General features: G+C 35.6%; 1 protein-coding gene and 1 long non-coding RNA gene across 2 annotated transcripts; one reads left to right on the top strand and one right to left on the bottom strand.

Moving 5' to 3' along the window:
* Positions 1-7,779: 7,779 nt before the first annotated feature.
* Positions 7,780-10,122, bottom strand: LOC140766538 (L-type lectin-domain containing receptor kinase S.1). Its single transcript, XM_073105938.1, has one exon. The coding sequence runs from the start codon at positions 9,955-9,957 to the stop codon at positions 7,948-7,950; it is 2,010 nt and encodes a 669-aa protein (XP_072962039.1). The 5' UTR covers positions 9,958-10,122; the 3' UTR covers positions 7,780-7,947.
* Positions 10,123-13,473: 3,351 nt separating this feature from the next.
* LOC140767192 (uncharacterized) lies at positions 13,474-17,747 on the top strand. The gene is made up of 3 exons (XR_012105549.1): positions 13,474-13,520; positions 15,919-16,030; positions 17,726-17,747. It is a non-coding gene; the product is annotated as an uncharacterized lncRNA (long non-coding RNA).
* Positions 17,748-21,922: the final 4,175 nt, after the last annotated feature.

Here is a 21,922-nt window from a genome sequence, read left to right as displayed (position 1 = left end):
AACGTGCTTGTGAACGCCTATAGGCATTCACAAATATAGAGAACGGGAATTGTGTGTTCGAACGTTCTTATGAACGTCTGTAGGCATTCACAAATACAGAAAACACATTTGGTGCCTTCGAACACATTCGACCCCGTTTGAACATGGTCAGCGAAAATCCACTATTTCTAGAGTTAGTAATTGTTATTTTTGAATTGTTTGGTTAGCCTCTTAAGTTGTGGATGGCAACCAAAAAGAGGATATTGAATGAATTAAGTTTTGCCATAATCTTCTTCTTCTCCTCTCTCGTTCCCTCATCCCCCTGCTCCACCACCTCTAGCTTCCCTCGACCGGCCACTCACCCTAGTTCTTTAGGGGCGGCCCATTCCTCCCCCTTCTTCAAATCTCTCTACCCTTGCCCTAACCCTTTTCATTATCAATAATCCTTCCACCACCACTTTACTCATCAATACAACCCTATTACCACCGGCCTACCACCTCCATAATCCACCTAGAAACCCATGCCTCCATCCGCGGATCCAAAGAACGGACTCCCTAATGTTTGCCCACTTATCTGAAGATATCTCCAGATCGCGCCGTCCGATTCTCCTGAAATTAGATTCGTTAGAAAGCTCTTTTCTAGGGCTATGATCTATCAAAATTTTACATTGATCTGACGGCTATATCTTCATGAATCCTTTTCTAAATTTTTGTATAAGATTTTCTCCAAATCTGAAAATAGGATAGATAAAACATTAATCTAAGGAGAGATCGTAACAATCTAACTTATTTACAACAATAAAATAAAAAAAAATTATAAGCAGATTTTCACCAGCTTCTTCATAGAGTCGGCATTATCTACTAATCTAAAAAATTATTTCTACCAAAGGGTAGTGAGCATAAAAATCAGTAATTATACATCTATACAGTCTAAAAGTAGTATAGAGAAGGATGTCACATGAGACATATGTATGCTAACATGATCATAATAATACGCTCGTGCAACATGCCCATAATTATATCTCACATGTATTAATAAAATAACACATGATTTGCATCATTTAAACTATCAAATTATTTATATCAAACTTACACAAAGCCATAGCAATAAATTATCATTACATGTTCCAAAAGCTATCCACCACATAATAAACATCAGCTCAAATATTATCTCAAATATCGAGGAGCCATAGGCAATCTAATGGTATAGCGATGCTATATATGACCGTTATCTATGGCCATTAGATTAAAGATCTTGATCATAAGCTCATATCATCGCACACAGTAAAATTATCGCATTTAGCATAATCATCACTCACCGCAAATTCAAGAGCACACTTTTCATACACGCCTTGACCCTACGTCATCAAGTGTTGCTAAGTCTACAAACCCTACCTCCTAATCATAATTTTAAATCATCTAATAGTGTTACGTCTACTCAAACTACCACACATGATGCCTAATAGTCCCATCCTAACCTTACGACCTTAAGCATTAGCCGATATAAATATAGATAATATTATATACTCTGCCCCTAACCTTAGGCTAAGTGGGAAAACGGGCACTGCCGATTGAGACTTAACTATATAGTGATATATGCAAATGGTGTAGTGATCATCATCATAAATCATATGCTATGCACATTGAAGATATCATACTCAAGAATGTACTAATAATCTATAGATAACTATAAAAAAGTAAAATAAATATAATTATGTTGAATAGTAAATAAACATCTATGCATGTATGATATGAATGTGATGAACTAATAAATTAAAACATCGCTTCAATATTACACTATTCCTAGATCATGAAGAATTCACTTGCTTGAAATGTAGATTCGGATTGCAATAAGCTCTTCTCAAACGTCGATTTCCTCTTATGTCTCGTGATCCTTCCCGTGTGGTTATGGATCTACCAAGTAATGAAATAATCGGGCATAAATAAACATAACTACCTAGACTTGACTAATTATTTTGGCTTCATGTTGCCACTATCAATTTGGGTAGGTCTAGATTAAACATCTAGTAATAATTTTTGAGTACTTATGATAATCTAGAATGTTAATAAATATTGGTGCTCTTAATATAACATTTGTATTAGGTCACTATTCTATTAATTTAATTTAGTTAAGTATAATTTAATTAATTATCAAAAACTGTGAAGGATACAAAAATTTCTACAACTATTACAAATTAGTTAGGATCATTTCATATCTAATGAAGATGATTGTCATACCACTTTTCTGGTAATTAACATCTAAGTACCTTATATGATCATTTGTCAAAAATATAACTCTAAAAAAATAAAAAATAATAAAAATATAAGAACCTTTAATCATAAAATCAAGTGAGCTGCGGGACAAATGGCAGACCATAAAAACAAAATGGTAAGTGGGCTGTAGGCACAAAAAAAAAAAAGAACAAAAAACAAGTGGTATGAGTTGCGGGCCAAATTACAGCCCATAAAGAATTGTTATTAAATCAGTCACAATACCTAGGCAATCTAATGACACACTGTAACACAATTTCATGGAGATATAGCTTGTATGTTAAGATATTCACTATTTATACAACATATAAAATGGCAAAAGTAATAGGATATGTTCTATATCTCCCAATAGTCCTACTATGAAATCAAAGTAACAAGTAAACCAAATCCAAACGAGAACATTTCACATTTTGAACATTCTTAGTGGATAAATTTCCATGCACCAATGCCAAAACAGAAGCCAGCACCATCTCTGTAAAGTGAATTTTCCATCACTGGGCATCACATACTATGAAGGAAAACAGAACAACTGCAACAATATGCTTGCAACGGCAGCACTTTTTACAGCACAGAGACATGCAAAAAGACTTAATATCAGAAGGATAAGAGTTGTAACACATCACCTATGATCTAACAAAACATCCTCTACTATATGACATAGAAAATAAACCATAACAATACAGGTCCAACTACTTAAATATAATTTCCTCGTTTTGGCAAATAAAGAAATTATGAAGAAGAAAAGGCAAAAATATCCATGAAAAAATCATTAAACTGCAATTATGCAATTATAAAAAGAATAAATAGTATATCTGCGTGCTTACTTTGACAACAGCAAAGCCCTCGGATCTCATAGTCTTTTGACATTCATCGTCGGCTCAAACAATAGTTTTTTTCAAGTTGAGCACTAAAGCATGCCTCTAAGAATATGGAGATGATGGGGATGATAATTACAGTGATTATACTGATGATGACAGATAATGAATGGCAGCCAAGCTGGTGGTGGTGGAGGAAAGGAAAATTGGAAAAAAAAAATTAAATAATTAAGGAATTTTTATAAATCACTCCTTATATATCATCTATTTTGTAATCTACACCCCGTCTTTCAGGATTTTACAACCTGGTCCCTCATTTTCTCTTTTAATTCTCATTTAACACCTTAACATTATTTTGACTAACTAATGTCGACCAAGCTACTAAAATATCCGCACCATTCCCTCTTATTTTCTATATTCCTTCATCCTCCTCCCCACCTACCTCCTCCACTGTTGTTGTCATCGCCACCGTCATCTTTCCTTATCTTCCCCCCTCCCCCTCCTCTTTCTCTTCCTTTTCTTGTTCTTGTTCTTGTTCTTCTTGTTCTTCTTCTTCTTCTTCTTCTTCTTCTTCTTCTTCTTCTTCTTCTTCTGTGGAAACCAAAAAAGAGGATAAAGAAGACGGGGGTAATTTGGATATTTATAAATTATTTTATATGTTATAACGAAATATTCTTTTTCTAGTATTGTTGAAGCTAACCCAGAGGGTTAAATAAGAATTATAGAAAAAAAATAAGGGGTCGGGTTACAAAATCCCCAAAGATAAGTGTGAATCATAAAATAATTAAAATATAAGGTGTGATTTGTAAAAAACTAATAACTAATTAAATGTAAATGACGCAAACCTTGTTAAATAGGAAGTGGGCATCCTTCAGCGACTCTCCGACTCTGTGAGAGAGAGAGAGAGAAGAGGGTATAGAAGTGGTTACGATAGAGAAAAGGAACAAAAGAGAGAAAAGAGAGAAAAGAGAGAAGAAGAGAAGGAGGGGGAGAGAGGTGGAACTAGAAAGAAGAAGAAAAATAGGGGAGTAAAAGCATTGAGGTAGGCAAGCTTATTGTGACGCTCCTTTGAAATTTTGGTCAAAATCATAGTGTCATAGGCATCAGAAATACAAATGGCTAAACTAGATTCGAGAGACATTATGATAATTACGTGACTCAAGCTTGTCCACTGTTGGACAGACCTTAAGCTTATCTACTATTGGACAAACCTCAAGTTTATCTATGGCTAGATTGATAAGGAAAAATGATAACACATCTTTGATCTTATCCATTCCCTTCTAAATATCTAGAAAAGACATATTTATTAGGATAACTTAGTAGCTAAGTTTTCTTTCCAATATAAAGGCTTGAACCCATTACTTGTAAACATATCTAAAGTTTGAGTAAATAAAAAGAAGTGAGACTTCATCAAGAAAGTTTTTCTCTAAGTGTTAGTAAAGGTTATTTCTCTTTCTTACTTTTATACTGACTTTAATTCAAAACTTACTTCACCTTGCAAAGAAATTGAAGTGTTGTGCGGACTTGCCAAAACGCTGAGAAAGCATAAGTCCGTGAAAAATAGTATCAGAGCTAATCAATGAAGTGTTGCCGCAACGAACGACGCGCTATACTGTGATCAATAGTGTTACTACAATGTCGTCTTCTGAAACTATAATCGTAGATATCATGCCTAAGAAGAAGAAGCATCCCAAGCGTGTCAAAAACAAGGAGCCTCTAATGGAGTTTGTGCCCATAGAGGATCGCATGTTGGCACTTGAGGGCTTCTTCGTGTGCATCAAGGATCAACTTGAGATGTTGGAGAATCTCAACATCGGTTTTGAAGACAATATGTGCATGGTGGAAGAAAGCGTCCAAGCAGTAATGGATTCCTTTAAGTCTCAATTTCGTGACTTCAAGGCAGAGCTTGATCGTCGAAATAATGAGAAAGTTGTCGAGGCAACTATCTATGAAGGATTTTAGTTCAAAATCGATGAGGTTGATGGTCTCAAGTTGAGAGTAAGTCTTCTTGAGAGGACTATTGCACATAGAGGTGATGCTACAAAGAGCACACCTAGGTCCAAATTTTTAGGCCTAATACTCCATAGATAGTTCGAATTGTATAGGAACAATGATCAATTTTAGCATGAATTGTTTGTAGGGGAACTCTACCCTCTCTGATCCATTCGACACGTGCAATTTCTTTTCCGTCGATACGGCCTGCAATTTGCACTTGAATTCCTTTTGTATCCGTTTGTTCAGTTAATTCAATAGCTTTTTTCATTGCTTTTCGAAACGAAACTCTATTTTTTAATTGTAAAGCTATATATTCTGAAAGAATATTAGGTTGTTCATAAGGTTTTTCAACTCTTGTGATAGAAATGTTGAGTCTTCAGTTTACAGAATAAAACTCTTTTTGTACATTTATTTGCAATTCTTCGATTCCTCGTGTTTGCCCCTCGATTAATAAATTTGGGAATCCAATATGGATTATGACCTGGATCAAATCGATTTTTTTTTTAATTCCTATACGTGCAATTCCTTCGAAACCTGAGGATATTCTCCTATTCTTTTGTACATAGTTCTTGATACAATTCCGTATTTTTTCATGTTCCTGTAGACCCACGGAATAATTTTTGCATCTTAAAGCCACAAGGAGTCAATGGCATGTGTGACGTGAAAGAAGTTGAGAACTTTCTTTGAGGCATGGAATGGCACCTTAAGGCATTGCAATTTGTGGACGAGGGCGAAGAGACCCAAACCACATCTATATACTTCATTGACGATGTCATGCTATGGTGGCATCGGCGATCAGCGGAGATCAAGAAGAATCTTTGCCATATCGACTCCTGGGTAGACTTAAAGTGCAAGCTAAAGTTGCAGTTCTACCCTAAAAATGTGGAAATTTTTGAAGTGAAAGACTTCCTATATATAGGCTTGAACCTACTACTTGTAAACATATCTAATTTGAGTAAATAAGAAGAAGTGCAACTTCATTAAGAAAGCTTTTCTCTAACTATTGGTGAAGACTCTTTCCCTTTCTTACTTCTACACTGACTTTATATCAAGACTTACCTTATCTTGCAAAGAAGTTGAAGTACCATGGACTTGCCAAAACATTGAAAAAGCATACGTTTGTCACAATGTGCTCACTTAGGGCTTTAATTTTTTTATATATTTTTTATTATTATTTTTGAATCAGGTGTTACAATTTGTGAAATGCATGCACAATGAATTGTTTTGTGTTAGTAAATGGGTACAAAATAATCTAAGTGTTTTTATACATGTCCATGCGCATTTCTCTAAGTTTTGAAAATATTCAGACTAAAGGTTTTTAAGATATAAAGCAGATAATTCATTACATTCGCACCGTGTTCGAATGCGATCTCTAGCATTGACATATACAAAGATGGTACTTCGGTCGTTCGAATGCGGACTCAGGCGTTCACAGATACAAAGATGATGGTTTGGCCATTCGAACACACCTTGCAGGCATACATAGTGCATTGGTTACAAAAGGGAGTATTTGCGTATTTAAACGCGCTTAGGAAAATAAGTCAGCACGTTTGAATGCACTCAGGCCACATTCAAACGCCCCTATGTAATATGATATTTCTGAACTTTACTGAGACTTGCTATGACTTGAATTTGACCTTATCTTGTTAACCTATATATGGTGCCCTAACTCTAAGGTGATTGGTTGTTTTGCTTTAGAAATGGTTATTGCTTTTGAAAGGGAGTTCTTAGAGATATAATGTTCTTTGACCAACAAGGTCTGTGTCATCTTTAATCCATTAAGCTTTAATCTTAAGGGTCATGTAGACAAAGAATCAAACTCGATGACTATTGAGATTAGAGATCAATTATAAGAAATAGTGAATCGCGGGCTCTAGAAAGCAAGACTGAGTTAAAAAAAGTCGTGGGAATAGACATATTTTGTAAGTTAGTCTTGTAAACTGCTACATGTTTAGTGATTGGTTTTGATCCAAGTATGGATTCGTATTTTTTTTTCCCGTTTAGATTATTCCACATAAAAAAATTGGCCTTCATCTTTGCTTTACTCTTTATTTTATAGTCCATATATTTATTTAAGTAAACGAATGAAAATATTACCTACTGTTTAGATACATATGCATGTCTAATATTTTTTAAATAAATAATAAACTAATTTAATGTAAGTAAATAATCTTTGCCTCAAATTGACTTCGGAATTTCCAGAATTCACAATCTTTCGGCACTTATAAAATCACTGAAGTAATCCTAAGCAAGAATATGTCAATCAAATTTTAAAATTTTAGAATGTAGTATTGAAAAATGAGATATATGCAAATATGACAGTATGCAACGTTTACCCTAATATAGCATGCGAGTCATAAACTTCAATTATATAAGAATTACGGTCCTCATTCTATTAAAGCCTTAGAGCTTGTATATGATTTGTAAAGACAATAATGAAAGGTTTGTTTAAATATAATGTTGGTAAGTGAAAAAGAAGAAAAGTATTTTATATTTTGGATTAAAAATGTACTGATTTCTGTGGAAAATATATTATTTTTTAAAATGTGATATTAAATGAAAAGTAATATTTTTTCTCTCCCAGTCAAAAATAAAACAAGAATAATATGATTAGAAAACAGTGAAACTGAACGATTTTAAGATGAAAGCAATCTGAAATCTATCTAATATTTACGAGACTAAAGTCTCCACAATTTATCATATAGCATATATAACTAGGTACCGGAAAACAAGATCTTGTTGTTTGAACTACCGATTGATGCAACAACTTGCTACGGATATGTAGCAGGGGAAGAAAAGTGTCCAAGATCAAGAACAAATGTGTAACCATTACCTACACAGAAAAATAAAAATAAAAATAAACTATCTGCCAATGTTTTCAATGTTTTCAGAGATTCACAGGACTACGAGTCGCCTCCACCAACAGCGCCACGACCTCGTTCATTTCCGGCCGCCGCTCCGGCTCCGGGTGGCAACACGCAAGCCCCAACTTGAGTATCAGCTCCACTTCCTCCTCCGCCTCCGCGCCGTATTCCACCCTTGCGTCCTTCGCCTCTATCAGCCTCCCTTCGGCATACAAACCCCTCACCCACTCCACCAACAACCAATCCTCCTCCTCCACCGTCTCCGCCGCTTCAATAGGCCTCCGCCCTGACACTACCTCCAACGTCACCACCCCGAAGCTATATACATCGCTCGCCGCCGTAGTAGCCGCCCTCACCGCCAGCTCTGGCGCCAAGTAGCCCAATGTGCCCACCACCCGCGTGCTGCTCGGAGCTGCCCCGCGCTCATAGAGCTTGGCTAATCCGAAGTCGCCGAGCCTCCCCCTCATCTCCTTGTCCAAGAGAATGTTGCTCGTCTTGATGTCGCGGTGTAGCACAACCTGCTCCCAACCGGTGTGTAGGTAGAGGAGCCCCTCGGCTACGTCGGATAACACTCGTCGACGCGTCGCCCAATCCATTGGCTTCGCGGCCTTGTCTCCGGAAGGGAAAAGCCAATGGTTGAGGCTGTCATTGGGCATGTACTCGTAGACTAGCATTAACTCGTTGTTTCTTCGGCACCATCCTCGCATGGGTACTAGACTCCGATGCTGGAGACGACCCATGCTCGATATCTCCGCCATGAACTCCTTCAGCCCTTGTCTTGAGTCATGAGACACGCACTTTACAGCAACCTCCTCCTCTTCCTCCTCGTTCTCGTTGCCTTCGATCCCTTTTGAAATGGATATCGGGAGGACGCCTCTGTAGACCTTTCCAAATCCCCCGAAACCCAAAAGTCGCTCCCTCGAGAATCCATCTGTGGCTCTCGATAGATCCTGGTAGGAGAAGCGTCGAGGCCAATACTTTAGCTCCCATTCTTCCCCGTCTTCCTCGTCCTCTTCTTCTCTTCTTTCTTCTAAAATCTTAGCCCTCTTTTTCCTTCTGCAGTAGCAGTACAACCCAAGAAAACAGAGCAGTAGCAGAGCAAATGAACCGCAAGAAACCCCAACTATTAGCCCAATAGGGGGAATCGAAGACGAGGGTGTCACCGGAGGCAAGAACAAGGGAAGATTAGATGTGTTGAGCTCTCGAGCGGGACTGCCGGTATTGCTAAGGCTCCAGTCCAATATCCTCTGGTGCTCCACCCACTTGACCATTGACCCCGAGAACCCGACGAACATCTCCGGTGACACGTAATTAGCGATTACCGGATCGGTGTAGGAGATAAGTGGTCGAGGAGGCTTCGGCTCCTCTGCCGGAGCAATGGTCACATTAATCTGGAATCGAGGCCCATCAAACTCGATCCAAGCCCGAACATTCTTTCCAGATCGCATATCAATAGTCACGAATTCCAGCTCCGATGAGGCCGACCCATTAGCGGGTGCACGATAGTACCCAGCTGTGTGCGTGACGGTGGAGATTATAAAGTTGAGGTCGATTCCGACATGGTTGCCGTCAGGATCGTTGAACTCCGGGTTCTGGCCGGTGTCAAACTCGACGGCGAGAAGCGGGCCAGGGACCTGGTGGGTGTCGTTCGAGAACAAGCCAAAGTATTGGCCTGAGATGGCGCCGGGAGGGGAGGTGGTGTTGGAGAGGACGAAGGCGAGGCCGAAGCCAGGGCTGCTGGGGATGTCTGGAAGGATGGAGAAGACAAAGGAGGTGGAGAAGGAGGAGAGCGAGGAGTTGGGCATTGACGAGGAGGATAGAATTGGGAGGCGAGTGGGGAAGAATGCGCGGCCGAAGGAGTCATAGTTGGAGGAGTTAGTGAGGCGGAGAATAGAGGAGCCGATGCCGGCATCGCCGACGAGGAGGAGGTCGGAGGAGTTGAATGAGTTAAAGAGGAAGTCGACGGCGGAAGAGGAGGATAAGGAAAGAGAAAGAAGGGAGACGAAGATTGCCAGCAATGTGAACTGCGGCATTTCTGATTGGCTTGGCTGCAAGAGAAAAAAAGACAGATTCCTGAAAAGTTTAGCTTGGTGGATGTTTATCTTTTCCTAGTCATGGGTCATGGCTGAGCTTGATGTTGATCTTTTTTGTATTGTTAAACATATTGGCTTTGAAATAGTCTGTTTACTGGATTGCGACTTTTGACCAAGGTTGCCACTGGCCACTGGCCACTGGGAGATGGCTCATGAAGTTTGGCGAGGATGTCAAAATGTCAATCTGCATCCTTTACTTCCTTAATAATGAAGATGCGGCTGTGGATCAGTGTGAAAGCCATTAGCCTATCTATCAACTCTGGGAGTCTTTTTTTTGGGGGGGTTTGGGGCACCTGATGATAAAATATAAAAATAGAAATAAGTGACTCGTACTCTTCCTTTTTTTTTCAGCTAATTAGTCTCCTGATAGATGAGATAAGAATTGAAGTTTCCTTAGTAAACTTTTATTTATTTATAGATGTTTGCATATCTACGATGTAGTTAGTATATTTAATTTGAATTACTTGTTTCTTTTAAAAAACTTAATTTGCATTGTAAATAAGGTGTGATATCTAGTTATAGGTATTTTCATTTATCTAATACAATTTCTTAAATATACATTAGATTGTTCCCCAATTAAAAAAGTTAAAAGAATCATCGTTATTTATTTTTCTAATTATAATTCATAGTTTTCTATAAAATTTATAGTTAATTTATAAAATTTGTAAATTAATTACGAAATATGCCAAATATGGTCAGAGAAAAGAAGAACAAGGATAAGAAAGAGAGAAATACTATCCTAAAATGAACTTAATATGTATTACAAATAAAGTGCAATATCTAGTTATTGACACTTTTATTTATCTAACACAATTTTTTACTATATATTAGATTGTTTCTCAATTGAAATAGCTAGAAAGTCATCCTTACTTATGTTCCCCACTAAAAATAAATCTATACAAGTCTCGGAAAATAAGGGGTGAATGAGATATAGAGCTAAAATAATTCTTAACAAAGCTTCATATGGTAAATATAATTGCAAAATTTATAAATTAATTATGAAATTCATAAATTAATTACAAGATTCATAAATTAACTATGAAATTTTGATCGTAACTCATAAGTTTTTAACAAAATTTGTAAAATAACTATGAATAACGGTAAGAAAAAAATTGTGAATGAGAAGGAGATAAATACTATCCTATTTAAACTTTAAGAGACATTTACATTTATAATCACTAATATCTTGCTAATTTGTAGTATTCATAACTACATATTGTAACTTATTTGCAACATAGATTAAGTTCTTTTAAATTATATATTTCTGTTTCATTTACCGTTCGAATAATTGTACAAATTCACATACTTATTAGCAAGTCAAACAAATAGCTGAATAATTAATTTTAAATATTTCGCCATTATATCTTATTAGTCTTTTATTTTATTAATTAAAGAGCAATTGACAAGATTTGTATAAAAAAATTAAGAGATAGAATAAGAAGTAGTAAAAGAAGAAGAAGAAGAAGAAAAAGTAACTAAAATAAATAGTACAAAAGAAGAAAAAAAAAAACAACAATAGAAATGAAAAAGAAATACAAGGCCATTATCTGTATATTAGAGTATTCCATCAATATTTAATGAGGTATGACGGAAAGATAAACTTGGAATAAAAAAAATGTAAAATACTTCATTTGCAATGAAAATTGAAAATAGGCCTGAGTGACAAAATAAAAAACAAACTGTGTTTTTAGTGCAAATTTTCTTTATATTGCCAAGGTTTGTCAAACATTTAGCAAGTTGATTGCCTTAACAAAACAGTGAGTGCGCTAAAGATAAAATAAATCCAAAAAAGTGTGCCTTGAGTACCATGGAGGGAGTTTCTTGCATTGTAAAATGTGGAGTCTGAAGGCAATAATGGGAGTCTGAAGGCAATCTTTTCCTTTGAGGAGAGCTCTTTTGAGGACCTCAGCTAATAAAGTATGTAGTGGATCGGTAAGCCCACAGCCGCACTCATGAAGATGGGTTTGTTAGTGGAGTTGTGGTAAATAAAGCCAAAAACCCCTAGAAGGTGTGAAGTTCAAAGACACCATTTGAATTGATTTTGGTGACTAAAGAAGGCAGAGCAATCCTGTAGGCATGTCTTCGAAGAGTTTTTTATCCAAAATTATCTCTATATAGGTTCTAAAAATATTCAACCATTATAGTCACGATTTTATGTTACATTTGCTAGAGGGAGGTATTAGTACTGTTAAAAACCTAGCCATTCCTATATTTCCATACGAACTAGAGCTTCATAGTAGTGATACACTGGAACAACATAATAATATCTTTGATTAGATATTCACCCTCGCGAATCACGTCCGCATCATCCCAACTGAGCTTGAACCTGAAGTTGAAGGCAAGATGTTTTTCCAAAACTCCAAACCAAGTCCGCCTTGGGACAACAAATTAGAAAAAAATTTCAGATCACAACTTTTAAGGCAATAGGAAGAATTTGAAAGATTAAGGAAGTGGGAGCTTGGCATTTAAGGGAGCTTCTCTTTTGAAAGTAGCATCTCTGTAATTGTGTTTTGCGATATGTAATATAAATTAATATAATTTTATGCTTTTGCACCTTTACTCATCTTAGTTTTCTTTTACAGCTTCACCTGAATTTTTCTTCAAAAACTAAAAAAAATAGCTCTACAACAAATTTAAGAATATCTCTAAGCATTAAGTGCGAGGAGATCTCACAATCTTTTACAAAATACGAAATCTACTTTTTTCTATTTTCTCCCTTCTTTAATGGGAAATATCAAAAAGTCTTAAATTCTTTTCCCAACTCATTTTCTCCATCTTTGCCCAAATTGTAAACCACCAAAATGCCTAATATTATCATCCATATACCTAAGTCCCAAAAAGCTCTCTTTCTCCACATTTCAAATTTCTTCCTTTTTAGTGGTAAGCTGCTCAAGCATGATCTCTTAACTTTAAGACCCACTAGGGTCTTGCAAGGCTCGGTCTCATGCATCGTTGTTTATGTCCTCTCTCCTCCATCATTGGTTAGAATATTAGGTTTGTCTCGTGGTACTTGTCTTAAATTTCTAGACTATTTGACTCATGAAAATGTATAGGAGTTCATTGTAATACACTTGCTTGCTAGATAATTAATAATGCAATTAATATTGCATTGATTCAAGGGGAAGATCTATCCCACTTCTCTCTACCTCTACGGGTCAATAGGGTGAACGATATATATAACAACCTAGCTCTAAAACAAGTTGCATGGCATGATGTGGTTGGCCACAATGTGTCCGACAATGCTATGTTGCGATGGCGTGCGTTGGGGATGCCACAAACTCCCAGCTGTTGGCCTAGCCAATCGGGTTGGGGTATCTAATTCTAGTGGGCTTGCTGCCGTCGGAGTCGTAGTCACAACGTTGACGACCCCACCACCTCTCCCACTAAATCTCTCTCAATCTTTTTTTCCTCGGCCTCTCACCTCTTTCCCTCAAATTCTCTCTCTAATTCTCTCCTCAGCTTCCCACCATTGTCCCTAGAACCACCCCACCACCAAGCCACCGGTGAGGCCTCTCACTCCCCTTCTCTTTTCTTTTCTTTTCTCTCTCTCTCTCTCTCTCTCTTTCTCTCTCTCTCCCTCTCTCCTCATCTGTTAGGCTCGGGCTCGCCGAAGCTGAGCCACTGACAAGAGGCCAACCGTTGGCTAGGCAGCACCGGCCGGTACCCTCTGCGCCAGCTCGAATCCACTCTCCTCTTTCTCCTTCCTTCCCTTCTCCTTCTTCTTTCTTTCTTTTTTCTTCTTCCTTTCCTTTTGTTCTCCTTCATCGGTTCCTCTCCTAGCTACAACAGTGCTAAGCTTAGCCTAGAATTGTAGTAGTAGTGCTGGGTTGAGCCCACCACTGTTGTAGTAGGTTTTTTTATCTTTCTTTTATCCTTTTAATTAGGTTTTTTTATGTTAGTTAATGAAATTGGTTTAGTTAGGCAGTTAATCATATTGATTTGTACATATATACATATGTATTCGATATATAATAATCAGCTAATTATAATTAGTATAATTAATGATTAATTCTATCATAAACACCTAAATATACCTATTACTTACATATAATATTACTTGCATATAATAGATTAATCTTAGCTTCTTTAATTATAGTCTTGAGATTTATAAATATATCCTAATATATATATATATATATATATATATATATTATGTGATTCCATCAGTTTATTTATACTATTTTGTATAGAATGAGATAATAGGCCTATTTATTTATTTATTTCTTATGTTATATATAATGAAGTAAAGACTATGTTGTTTCTAATTAGTTAAGACATAGTAAGAATCATAAATTAGTTGTAATTATATTTTTGTCTACAATTATATTTTTATTTATAATTAGATATATTTAGCCTTTTATTTTATAATTATGTATTTAGACTCTTTTTATAAAAAGGAAAGAGTAATCCTTTTTAATCCCATTTCATCACTAGTTATTATAAAATATAAAGGGAGTACTTTTAAATCTAATAAGCCATCATATTTTATATGAACGGATTCTAAATGGATAAACGATTAACTTTATGCTAAATGAATATTTTTATATTTTGAACCCCTTATTTGGGACCCCAATGATCTTGCTAGCAATGAATGACATTTGATTGACATAAGAAAAATAATTAGGTTGCGTCTTCTGATCAGACTATGAGTAGTATTGTCTCCTAGAGAGCTTTTCTATATTATGATATATTACATTTATATGTATATGCATTCTACTTCGACTTCCTACATGATTATATAATCGTATATAAAGTTGATTTCGGTCGAGCATATTTTATCATTTATTTGATTAGATTGATCATGAATATAAATATGTTGTTGATATATAGAGATGATTAGAGATGACTATACTATTATGACTTTATGTCAAAATGATCTCTAGCATGAGTATACATACGATAGACTAATATTGGTATGCATGTGCTAAATATATAGTTGGAGACTATATTGCATCATTTTTTTTCTTAGCTTCTTTACCATTTAAATTCCTAATATACATGACTTATTATAGTACTGAATATATGCATATGATTATCATATAAGGAAATCATAAAAATACATGTTTATCTGATGTGATGGTTATGATGGTTGAAACGGTATCTAGTCCGAATTGGTACTGGACATAATCGTAGCGTATGGAAGAGTATAGTGGTAGCTAATGGTTGTACTATTAGCGTATGATAGGGTATAATTATTATTGAGATACTCTTAGCGTATGACGAAGTATTATTGTCTTCAGATATACCTTTAACATATAACAAGGTATAATTATCTTTAAAGATACCTCAAGCATATGTCAGTTAATAATTATTTTCATAAATACCCTTAAAGTATGGTAGGGTATGCTTTGGGCTTATGGCATGATGGTAGGACATGCATCGAGTTTGGGGCCATGTAAATACCCATTCATTATTGATTACACACACACATATATATGCTCATACATGACATTACGTTCCTTTCTAATTCATAATATTCAGTACATGACTTACTTTCTATTTGGTATCATTAATTCGGGGTAAAGTTTATTATTCATTGAGCCTTTGCCTCTCGCATCCTAACTTTCATTTGGTGTTGCTTTTCGGATGCTCTCCTTTGCAAGGATATATTGCATAAAATAAAATTTGTCATAGAAGATTATTGTCATCGTTGTGCTTGTATAGTAGAGACCTTACCACATCTCTTTTTTGGACGCGATCTTGCAAGGGTGACTTGGTTTGGGATGGGTTTTATTTGGCCTAATGAACTGTCTTCTTTGTTTGCATGGCTTTCTGATTTCTATAGCATGCATGGGTCCTCTTCATTCCCTCTCATGTTCAATATACTTTTGTAGATTTGGTGTGTAAAAAATGAAGAAATTTCCTACTTAAAACTTTTACCCCTGCTAATGTTGTTATCAGGATTCGGCGATTCTTGGATTGCTTCTCTCCTTTGCCTTCTATTGGAGCTGCGCCTAGTGAAGAAGATGACCCTCTTTCGATTTTGGATGGTGTGCTCTGGTTCTTGATTTAGGTATATAGTGAAACTACTTCAATTTGTATCAAATTTTTTATGTTTTAGAAAAATAAAATAGTTTTTGGCAGGTGAATTTGAATGCAAATAGATTGCGTTTGAATGTAATCGTTCGAACACCTAATCTTGCATTCGCACATATATAGAACACATTTTAATCGTTCGAAGGCAATCGAGGTGCATTCAAATGCATGATGGAAAGTTGAGTTATAATAGGACTTGTTTAGGATTAAATTGAGTTGTAATAAGATTTGTTTAAGATTTTTGAATATTTGGCTAGTCTCTATATATGTGGAAAAGCAGTCTCTATTGATTACTGAATATTGAAATTGGTTTTCATCTAGGCTTGAACTATCTTCTCCCTTCTTCCTCCCCTTAGTTTCTAACACAAGTTCTCGTCTACGGCCGAGGTTAATTCTTCGTCGCTTTTCTCTCCTATCTCTAGCAACTAGCCATATCTAGAAGCTTCCTTCTCCCATTCATCTAGTTCCAAGCACTAATTTTCATCCACTATACCATAATCATCTTCCATAACCCTAACCATATATTCCATGTCTATTCCGTTATCTCCTGATTTTTTGTCATTATTTCATATGTAACTTTCGATCTTCTAATTCGATCATCATAATTCTAGTTGCGCTGGATTTCTAACTCATAGAGGAACAATATTTCCAAAGCAAAGATCAATTTGACAGTTATATCGATCCTAGTTACCTTTGCAAGTTTGGTGTTGATTTCTGCCCAAATTATCAATTCGGGTAGAAACTCATCTACACCAAAAACGATTGTAACATAGTGGTGCTCTATATTAACGCTAATTGGCATCATGGAGCTGATGCTAGACTTAGAATATTTCTCAAGCTGGGACAACTCAAAATGCATCAAGCAACAAGTCTATCTCCCCCTATGTAACTTGGCATTTGAAGGCAAAGGGCAAGCTTTACTTGCTGGTTTGCGTTTATGTTTTGAGCATGCTTCAGGTAGAAGGGTAATCATCTTCTAAAATCACCACAATGTAGAAGAAATCACTTGGATTATTTATTCTTGGATCCTTGAATTCCAACATCTATCATATTTACTTTCTAATGTTTCTATATTATTTACTAATCGTGATAATAATTTTATTGCATATAAGCTAGCAGGCCTTGCTATTGCTTCTAAGCCTTGTTGAAGCTACTTTTATTAGTAGCTAATGTATGGCTTGCAAATGAATGAAGTTGACTACGGTTGTTCTTTCAAAAAAATAATTGCGTTGAATGAGTATGATTGATAATAACGTATATTGAGAAATTGCTTAGTAATGGTGTCATTCTATTCTCTTTCTTACGAGATTCACGCTTGTTTTCTTTATTTTTAACCAATAAACTTACATAGATGAATTTTCCATGTGTTGTGTACTATACTAGAATATTATATAAAAAAATGTAAAATTATTTTTTCACTCTTTGAACTATCATTCATTTTCATAATGACTCACTGAACTTTTTTTTGGTACACACTGACTTTCTAGACTATTAGTAATATTGCACCCCTTACATCGTTGACGGAATTGATGAATTGACTAAATTACCCTCCACTTATAATGATGGACAATTAAGTGACTTAACTAATATTAAATATTTTAATTTGTTTTAAAAGATTCCTTCATTGCCCTTTGCCCTAATCCCCTTTCTAAACAAAATTTATTTGTTCTAGGGGAGTAAGGCGTGACAGACAACACAGGTTGGCCAGTTGCGGCTTGGCGGTAAATAGGTCAGTGGTGGTTAGGGGCCCAATGGTCTCAAGGTGTTGTCGGCCTCTTCGATAGTCTTGATGAAGGGTGCGTCATCATCGTCACTGAAGACCTCATTGGAAAGGCGGCAGTCGCTAGTAAAGATGACACCGACGATGATGCTTGCGACATAGATCTAGTTATGGATTTTGGACTCAAGGCACTACACATCGGCGATGTTGAGCTTCTCAACACCGAGGTGGTCATAGCCAGTGGAGATCATCTGCTGGAGAGGGATCAAAGATTGTAGATCATGTTAGAGGGAAGCAGATCCCGACACTTATCGTTAGTAACGACATCCGAGGTCGAGTACCGTTGCTTCATTGGTGGGTTGGCGTGGGCCATCGACGGTTGAGCCCTCGAGGAGGCCTTCAAGCCTTTGATGGGAGATTGGAAGATCTTGCTTGTTTGTTGGCGATGATGGAAGAGGAGCCTATCGTTGGGGTGGCTGAGGCAACATGGTTATTGGGGTGGGACAGGACATGGTCGAAGTAGGAGATAGAGCATAGCGATGCCTATAGGGAGGAGGAGCCAGTTGTCGAACAAGGACTTCTTCAAACAAGGTGGAGAGGGACGATGCCAACCCGAAAAATCCCCACAACTATCGAAGGAGAAGAGGAGAATTTTCATCCACCTAAAATTTTCTCTTGAATTGCAAATAACTTGCACGTGCACATGAGGGTAAAATTATCAATATTTGTCATGTGACTATCACGAGATGTTTTGTGGATAAAAATAGGTAACGAAACCCGAATGGAATGGGTCAACTAATGTATTTCCAATAGTTCAAGGGGTTTACATGTACCAAAAAAATGTTTAAGGAGTTATTGTGAAAATGAGTGATAGTTTATGAGCTGAATAGAATTATCTCAAAAAAAAAAAAAAAAAAAAAACTAAGCATTCGATACTATCGTATCCTTTTGTGTCTCTAATATGTGAAATGTTAGTTTGCTTATCAATATAAACTAGTGGAATATTAGTTTGCTTATTAATATAGCCCGTTGTTGATGATATTTTTCTCTATAAGATGCAACATATTTTTATAGAGTATAAGGATTGACCAAAGTGGCACACTAATGGCATTCTCATAAGATGATACAGCTAAGTTTTATTGTAGAATTTATAATTCATGGTGTTAAAAGAAGAAAGAACTATCATAAGAGGTCAAGAAAGAAAAAGGGTGCAAGTAAAGCTACTATTGCCTTAGTTATATCTATTATATCAAGACATTCAGTACTTAACTTGATAAAAAATATTTAAGTATTTAAAGTACTTCAAAAGTCTCTTTGAAATTGTAAGTAGCAAGGAGAAATTGTAAGTATTTAAAGTACTTCAAAATTTTCTTATGGAAGCTCTGCTGAGGTAAATTACCTACTAGAGATTACCTAGCTAGCATCAGGCTCAATTATGAGTCCAAATGTCCGATATGCAACCTCGAACCTGAGTCCATAGCCCACTTGTTCTTAAAATGTAGAGTTGCTTACACTCAGTGGGGCTTTCTGTAGAACAGTATCTTGATTTTTCTAACCTTTTTTGACTCCTGGGAAGATGGGCTCTGGCTTAAGGAGAAGCACTGGACTGCCCGAAGAGAGTAAGGGCTAGCTGCAAGCTCTAATTGCTATTATCTTTTGGCAAATCTAGAAGTTTAGAAACAATGTCTGATATAATAATCAAAAAGAAGATCTGGAAAAGGTTTAGACTTGGGCTCTAAATTTAAGTTCGGAATACTTTGAGAACTACTCTCTCGGAGTATCGAAACCAACTCTCCCTGCTGCTTTGATCTGGTGGGAACCTCCACCCGTTGGATGGCTTAAGGTTAACACGAACGATGCCTTTCAGAGATCCACTGAGTTGGGGGGAGCTGGCTTCGTTCTCTGACAGGCTAATTGTGTGCCTATTCTTGCAGGTGTTCGATTTGGTTACTTCAGCTCAGCCCTCTATGCGGAAACTATAGGAATGAGGGAGGTATTGCTGTACCTATCAAACAAAAATATTCCAAATATGTGGATAGAATCGGACTTGTTTGTGCTGATCAACATGGTCACAGGCATTACGAACGCTTCTTGGACTGTGGAAAATATTGTCGATAACATTATTAAACTAACTCATAATTATCAAAATTGTAAAGTTACTTATGTCTATCGGAAAGCTAATTATGCTGCTGATTGGCTGGCTGAAAGGGGTAGGTTGCAAGGTTATGAGTGTACGTGAGATGACGATTTTCCAGTTGAGTTAATTCAGCTTTTGGTCTCCGATTCTAATGGAACTTTTTATAACCATGGTGGCTAAATTAATGAAGTAATTTTCCTTTAACAAAAAAACAAGTAGCAAAGAGAAATCTTCCTTTGCAGAAAGAGAGATAAACTTTTTGTCTTATTTTCTTAGCAGCTTCTTCTATTTTACATAAGTTTGCTCTTCCACAAAAAAAAAGATATCAAGCCAACAGTTATAATGCAAACTAATTTTGTAAATTAATAAAATTATAATTTAGAGTATTTTGAAAAATTGAATTTTAACATACATTTTATATAACCATAGATATTATTTTCTGAAATATATGTGTTAAGCAGCAAATTATTATTTTGACATACAATCTATATAATTCGATAATTAGTATCTTTAAATTCCATCAATAATGACAGTAGATTTTATAATTATTAACTCTGGATTTCATAATTACTATGGATTCATAAGATATTTTTTTAAGAGAATTTCCTAAGATACTAACTACAAATTTTAAAGATATTAATTTAAAATGCACTTTATTATAAATGACATAACCATTTTATTGAAATAAATATAGTAAAGTAAGAGCTAATTAAACATAAACCTGGCACTTCTAATATCAATTAGGAGGATGTAATACACAATCACAAATTTTATCCCTTCATCAGATAGAATCCTTATGGAGAAAAATAGACATAAATGCACGGCAAGAAATAAAACACAAATAGGAACAAGATAGAATCATAGATATAATATATGAATTCCTAGACGCAAAATAAAAATCCATTGATATAAAATAGGAATACATAGGTACATGTAGATTGACAATAAAACTCTAAAAGAAATTAATTATTGTGGCGGGTGTTGAACCTGATGGCATGTTAGATACAAGATTATTTGTATCATTAGAATTACCTTGACAAGACCTATATTGTGCCTTGTTTCTTTGCATTTGGAGCATCTCTTTCTTTTCACCTATTCCTATTCTTTCTCACCTTGGAACAACATTCTTTTCTTTTATTTTGCCTAGTATGTTCCTCACTGGTGGAGGTAGCAAAATTCACTTCTATCATGGTGGAATAGAGTTTGAGTAAGTTGCTAAAATAGTTATTCTTTTATAAAATATCTATCACAAAAGTCATATGAAAGAGATTATTATGACCAAATGCATTGATGCCGTGCTTACAAATGAGCCCCAACTCATCCCATTCTCCACATGTCCATCTCCTTTTCTCTTTGTTTACAACAAAGTAGACATCATATGTCCTCACCTAGAATTCAACATTAGTAGAAGGCTGAATTGCTAAATATGACATTCTTTTCCTAGCTTCCTACCTAATTTTTCTCAGGTTGTGTGTTAGAGAAGTACTTATTTGTTTTGTATCTATTTTTCAATTTATAGAAGTAATTTACTCACTTCCTTATGAGCTACTCCAATCAAGAATTGTATAAGCAAATATATAATATTATCAATATCACTACTATCTAGTATATCACTGCATTGTTGAGGTTGATCTGATTCCTTTAAACACATCCTATGAAATGCTACATGGAGATATGTGGGTCATGTAGCATAAAGAAAACATACATTATTTAGCATGCAAAAGCATGGATTTTAGATAACATATATCAAGAAGCTAACAATATTATAAAATTTGAATATATATATAAAAAATAAAAAAAGAATTTATAAAAACCAGAAAAGTATTTGTCCAATTCAAAGCTAAACTTTACATAATCCAAAGATGAATATTTATGGAATCTGAAATTATGTCCATTGAATTCACAAATATTACCTTAATTAATCTCCATATTTGTATGTTTTACTCGTACCTAAATATATATCAAAAATATTTGAGTGCTTAATAAATATATAACCTTTTGATATAACGAGC

The sequence above is a fragment of the Typha angustifolia genome, chromosome 1 (genome assembly GCF_048772165.1).
Source record: "Typha angustifolia cultivar Huaian chromosome 1, ASM4877216v1, whole genome shotgun sequence".
Lineage (NCBI taxonomy): Eukaryota > Viridiplantae > Streptophyta > Magnoliopsida > Poales > Typhaceae > Typha > Typha angustifolia.
This window is presented reverse-complemented; position numbering and strand designations above follow the sequence as displayed.

Coding starts and splice junctions, on each gene's coding strand:
- LOC140766538 (XM_073105938.1), bottom strand. CDS start 9,957: ATGCCGCAGTTCACATTGCTGGCAATCTTCGTCTCCCTTCTTTCTCTT.